The sequence below is a fragment of the Clupea harengus genome, chromosome 23 (assembly GCF_900700415.2).
Source record: "Clupea harengus chromosome 23, Ch_v2.0.2, whole genome shotgun sequence".
NCBI classification, from domain to species: Eukaryota; Metazoa; Chordata; class Actinopteri; order Clupeiformes; family Clupeidae; genus Clupea; species Clupea harengus.
Window position 1 is genome coordinate 14,289,520 of NC_045174.1, and position 6,000 is coordinate 14,295,519.

The window sequence follows — 6,000 nt, forward strand, 5'->3', positions numbered from 1 at the left end:
GTGCCACAGGCTTCAGACTCCATGCTGTGTCACACACTGGGCCCAAGCTTCAGGAGCTGTCCTCAGAGACTTCCTGTACATGAATGACTTTGAGACAGATGAATGCATGAGGTTTCAAAAACGAAAAAAAAGAAAAGAAAAAAAAAACTTTCTTTTTCTCTCCTCTTCCAGACAACATCCTGGAAGATAAGCCGGAGGGCAGGCCGGCGGGGGAGAGGCAGCCGTGTGAGTCGGCCGAAGAGGCGCGGGAGAAGAGGGGAAAGAAAGCAGACAGCAGACACGGCAAGGGGAAGGTGGGTAGCACTCACATGCAGCCGGCACACCAGGGCTCTGTGACGAGGGGAGGGTTTGGGGGAGAGAACGGATGGGGTGTGTGTGGAAAGGCAGAAGTGGTGGACATGTTTTGGAATATGCTGCATGTACGGTATGAAGAGAGGTTGCATCAAGTTTTAGTGTTAGAGTGTGTGTGTACAGCAGATGTTTGATCATCAAGTTTAAATATGGTTTAAATGTGTGTAAGTACTGCAAATCTTTTGGCTGTTAAAGATTATGGATATGTTTGGTTGCACATGTAAAGTAATGTGAATGTAATGTGAAGATTTCGACTTGTGCATGAAGGCTGTAGGGTAAATCTGAGTTTGTGTGTGTGTGTGTGTGTGTGTGTGTGTGTGTGTGTGTGTGTGTGTACAGCAGGTGTACGATCTAGAGCTGGGGGAAGAGTTCTATCTGCCGCAGAATAAGAAGGAGAGCCGACAGATCGCCCAGGAACTCTCAGACCTCATCATCTACTGCCAGGCCATCAAATTCCCAGGTGTGTGTGTGGGAGAGAGAGAAAGAAATCTGTAATTCATTGGCTGAAGCCAACTTCAAAGTCATATTGTGTGTGTGTGTGTGTGTGTGTGTGTGTGTGTGTGTGTGAGTGTGTGTGCTCTCTAAGAAGACTCAGGTTCCAGTGTGGGCTCATGATGGATGTGTGTGTGTGTCAAGAGTTAAGTTTATGAGGTGAGGGTTAGGGTTGGTGTTGGAGTGAGAACTGAGGAGAGCTGTAGGTGGTCTGGGAAATCCAGACCTCACAGCCTTACAGGCAGCAAGCTAAGCAAACAGGATAGAAAGCAGCACAAACAGGGAGGATTGTGTAACCTTTACTTAACTGTCCTGTATGTGTGTGTGTCTGTTTGTGTGTGTGTGTGTGTGTGTGTGTGTGTGTGTGTGTGTGTGTGTGTGTGTGTGTGTGTGTGTGTGTGTGTGTGTGTGTGTGTGTGTGTGTGTGTGTGTGTGTGTGTGTGTGTGTGAAACAGGCCTCTCGTCCCTGTCTCCTGTGGGCTCCAGTAGGGGGAAGGAGAGGAAGAGCAGGAAGTCCATATTTGGGAGCCAGGCCAGAGGAAGCCCAGGGGAACCCGTGTCTGCCCCACGGCCTTCTGGGAAAGGTAGGAGCTCCAGAACACACACGCACAACCCTTCCCTTCTTTCTCACACACACACACACACACACACACACACACACACACACACACACACACACACACACACACACACACAGACACAGAAAGAGAAGAAAGACATCTGAGGTCATTAATATTTTGAAACGGTCAAAGATTTCCAGGAACACACACACACACACACACACTAAAAGCCTTTGTGAAAGCCCCTACCCCTGCCCTTAGGGAACAGTAGCTTCAGCCCTCTGAGGTGAACCATCCTCTGGATCTCACACACCACAACTTCTCACACACCAACTTCCAGTAGCACTTCCAGTAAAACACACACAGACTTCCAGTAACACACACAGTGACTCTTTTGGGAATATGCACACACTCGTTTACATACACATGTAAACACAGGTGGCGTACACTAGAACACAAATTCATGAATACTCACACACACACACACACACACACACACACACACACACACACACACACACACACACACACACACACACACACACACACACACACACACGCATAGCCTGGGAAAACTGTCCTCTAATCATTTACAAGCCTCATCTAGCCTGTAAAAATGTCATGTAAATGTTCCGCATTTACTGGATCAGGGACACTAAAAGCGCAGGCTCTGTGATACTGGCCTGAAAGGAACAGCAGCTGAAAGAGTGTGATGGGCCTGAGAACTCTGTCCTGTGTTTACAACACTTATGTTTGCCCCCACTGACTCATGGGGGATTTATATGTCAGGCTTTGGAAAGCCATTGTGAGTTAATTATATCCTCTTTTTCTCTGCTTAATGTGAGTGTATGAGCGTGTCAACGTGGACCTCTCATCCACATTTAATACTAATGGATTTTGCATTTGTGTGTGTGTGTGTGTGTGTGTGTGTGTGTGTGTGTGTGTGTGTGTGTGTGTGTGTGTGTGTGTGTGTGTGTTTGCGTTCTCGCATTCACAGGCATCTCAGAGGGCAGCTCTCGCTCCAGTGGTTGCGAGGACCCACCTCAGCAGCAGCAACAACAACAGCAGCACCCACCTCAGCAGCAGCAGCAGTCCTCTCCTGGCCCCTGCCCCGCTCTCCCCCACCTCTACACCCCCCTTTCGACCCCCCTAGCCCCCCCCAACCCCACCGGCCCGGCCTCCCTGAGCTCCATCATCCGCACGCCGCGCTGCTACCACATCTCCTCGGTGAACGAGAACGCCGCCAAGCGCCTGTACCGCCGGCAGTCGCGGGCGCTGCTGCAGCACACGGGCGCCCAGCTGCTCCGCACCTACCCCGCCGCCACGCGCATCGACTCCGCCAACCCCAACCCACTGCCCTTCTGGCTCCACGGCATACAGCTGGTGGCACTCAACTACCAGACCGACGGTGAGTGTGTGTGCGTGTGTGTGTGTGTGTCTGTGTGTGGATGCGTGTGTGTGTGTCTTTGTGAGGGTGCGTGTGTGTGTGTCTGTTTGTGTGTGTGGGTGCGTGTGTGTGTGTGTGTGTGTGGGTGCGTCTGTATGTGTGTGTGTGTGTGTGTGTGTGTGTGTGTGTGTGTGGGTGCGTGAGTAAGGGGTGAGAAAGAGGGAAGGGTTGCTGAGGAAGGGATCATCTGTTTGTGGGAGGTAGTTGTGCTGTGTGTCTTAGTCAGTGAGTGTGTGTGAGTGTGTGTTTTAAGTTCGTGTGTGTGCGCGTGTGTGTGTGTGTGTGTGTGTGTGTGTGTGTGTGTGTGTGTGTGTGTGTGTGTGTGTGTGTGTGTGTGTGTGTGGAGTTTATGTGTGGGTTTCTCTGACACCTAACTCTTACACATTTGTAACGCAGATGCCCCTACCTCTAGGTGTCAGTTATAGGTGTTTGATTTAGATCAGGTGTATTCAGTGACATAACAGATCTCCGTAATTAATGCATGCAATACACATCTCCTTCAGACGTAAGTATGGTACCTGACACATGTATGAGAAAAGACTTTTACATGTAGGCATCTTGAAGGCATCCTTTGACCAATGCCATCTCTCCTGTGCCCGTGTCCTCCCTCCCGACAGGGTGATACATGTTGGCATTTTAAATGTAAACATCTTCTTGGAATCTTCCCCCAGCCTTGAGAGATGCATGTGTGGAAATACGTCAAAATGTCATGTAGGAGTTTCACGAGTTTATTTATGGGCTTTTTAGCCTTTATTTGGATAGGACAGTGAAGTATTTTGGACAGGAAGTGAGGTGGAGTGAAGAGGTGGGGAGAGGATCGGAAAAACGTCAGCAGGCCGGAATCGAACCTGTGTTCCCGCGGGCATTGCAGCCCGTAAATAGGGGGCTTATTGGCTCGCGCCACAGTGCCCCCCTTGAAGGCATATTCTTACCATCTCTGCGGTATCCCTCTCCCTCAGATCTGCCCCTGCAGTTGAACACAGCCCTGTTTGAGGCCAACGGGCGCTGTGGGTACGTGCTGAAGCCCCCCGTGCTGTGGGAACGTAACTGCCCCCTCTACCAGAACTTCAGCCCCATGGAGAGGGACACCGAGGGCATAGTGCCCACCATCTACACCATCACGGTTAGAATACAGTTCTACACACACACACACACACACACACACACACACACACACACAAACATCACCTACACCATCACGGTTACAATATAGTTCTACACACACACACACACACACACAAATCATACACCATCAGCACAGTCATGCAGACAGACAAACACACAGACACACACAAGCGTGACCCCCTCCCCCTACACTACTGCGTTCAGCCCCCACTGAACCGCCCGTATTTGTACTGTAGGTGGTGTCGGGTCAGAACGTGTGTCCCGGTAACACATCAGGCAGCCCGTGCGTGGAGCTGGATCTGCTAGGCGCGCCCACCGACGCCTGCCACTTCCGCACCAAGCCCATCCACCGCAACCCGCTGAACCCCATGTGGAGCGAGAGCTTCACGCTGGCCGTGCACTGCGAGGACCTGGCCTTCCTGCGCCTGGCCGTGGTGGAGAACAACAGCTCCCAGGTCACCGCCCAGCGCATCCTGCCGCTCCGCGCGCTCAAGACCGGTGAGTCGCAACGACAACCAAGCATCGGCGGGGGTCTGATGTGGAATCTAAATTCATGCAGTCATCTCTCTGCCGTCCCCTCTGTCTATCCATCCACCCATCCATCCATCCATCCATCCATATGTGTATTTATAGAGATATTATTGTATTATATTATAATTATATTATTTGGTGTTGTTTTTAGTCTATGACTATGACCAGTACTCTTCACTGTTTTTGTCACATTCAACCTCTAACCTCAGGGTTGTGTATAGGGACTGTTGTACTAGCACCGTAATTGTTGATCAGGTGGTGGTAATATAGTATTGCCCCGTTTGTTTTGTACTGTGTTCAGGCTACAGGCACCTACCCCTGAGGAATCAGCACAATGACCCTCTGGAAGTGTCCAGCCTCTTCATCTTCAGCCGCAGAGTGGAGGAGAGCGCCGTCACTGCAGCACTTCCCGGTCTCACCACAGGGGGAGCTGTTTCCTCTCCCACCAGCGGAGGCGTCGTGCCTGCTCTCCCTGCTGCTGTGGTGAGTGGCTCCCTAGCGCCCCGTGGAGGTCTAAAATGGAATGAGATGCTCACAGGAAGTGTTGGAATGGGTGTGGGTGTGAGTGGGGGTGGGTGTGGGTGTGGGTGTGGGTGTGCATGCTTGTAGCTCATTAGCCTAAATTCCCGTGTTACCCACGGTCACATACCACACGCTGCGTATCACACACTCACTCGTAGTTTATCTTGTAGGTGACAAATCTCATTCCTGACCTTGCAGGCCAAGTGCCAGTTAAAGCAAGCATTTCCCATAACGATCTCCTCTTTAAACCCACGTTAACTGCATAACTGTACTATTGTCACACAAACACTTACCTACGCTGTGCACAGCGGTTGGCCCACAACAGACCAGATGGTGTCTGTTCAGTACCAGCAGTCAGACATCGGACGTGAGCCTAAGAAAACAGGGGAGATATTTCTTTTGTTTGTAAAAGGGGGGCGAGAGAGAGGAAGCTTCTTTTTCTAAACAGTCCCCGTCATTCCGGGCAGGCCTGTCTTTATCTAAAAATGGAGCTGGTATGGAGCAGTAGGGTGATGGAGGGGTGACGGAGGAAAAACAGGGAGACGTGACGTGACTGGAGAGAGGAAGAGTGGGAGAGATGGGATCAGAGTGACAAAGAGGACGGTGGCGATGGTATGGCCGGGTCGTGGCCGTGGCCGTGGAGTGAAGCAGAAGGGAACTCTGGGACAAACAGCCAGAGCAGGGATCCGATGACTGCCGGGACTGGTGTGTGTGTGACTGGTGTGTGTGTGTGACTGGTGTGTGTGTTGCTTTCACGTGAGAAACAGGGATGGATTCTTGGGCAGATTTCAATTGCACTGTGTTTCAGAAAAGGACATGCCAATGGCAGCAGAATGCTAAGTGCTATCAAAAGATTTAAAATAAATCTGTTTTTTTTTTACATTTCTCGTAGCATTTGAGCGAGGGGCGTAGAGCTGATGGGCTACAATCATGAATGCAGAATTAATGTGTAGATCCTAAAGCATGCTTTTT

The 6,000-nt window shown here is 50.8% G+C and overlaps 1 protein-coding gene across 2 annotated transcripts in view; it reads left to right on the top strand.

The window, feature by feature from the left end:
- Window positions 1–6,000, top strand: part of plce1 (phospholipase C, epsilon 1) — a 74,027-nt gene that overhangs the window by 63,493 nt on the left and 4,534 nt on the right. The window contains exons 22-28 of one of the 2 annotated variants that reach the window (XM_042703241.1): window positions 172–293; window positions 691–811; window positions 1,299–1,427; window positions 2,401–2,811; window positions 3,810–3,973; window positions 4,212–4,473; window positions 4,808–4,989. In XM_042703241.1, coding sequence (XP_042559175.1) covers window positions 172–293; window positions 691–811; window positions 1,299–1,427; window positions 2,401–2,811; window positions 3,810–3,973; window positions 4,212–4,473; window positions 4,808–4,989 — 1,391 coding nt within the window. The remainder of the gene's footprint in view (window positions 1–171; window positions 294–690; window positions 812–1,298; window positions 1,428–2,400; window positions 2,812–3,809; window positions 3,974–4,211; window positions 4,474–4,807; window positions 4,990–6,000) is intronic. The other variant, XM_042703242.1, reaches the window with a different exon arrangement.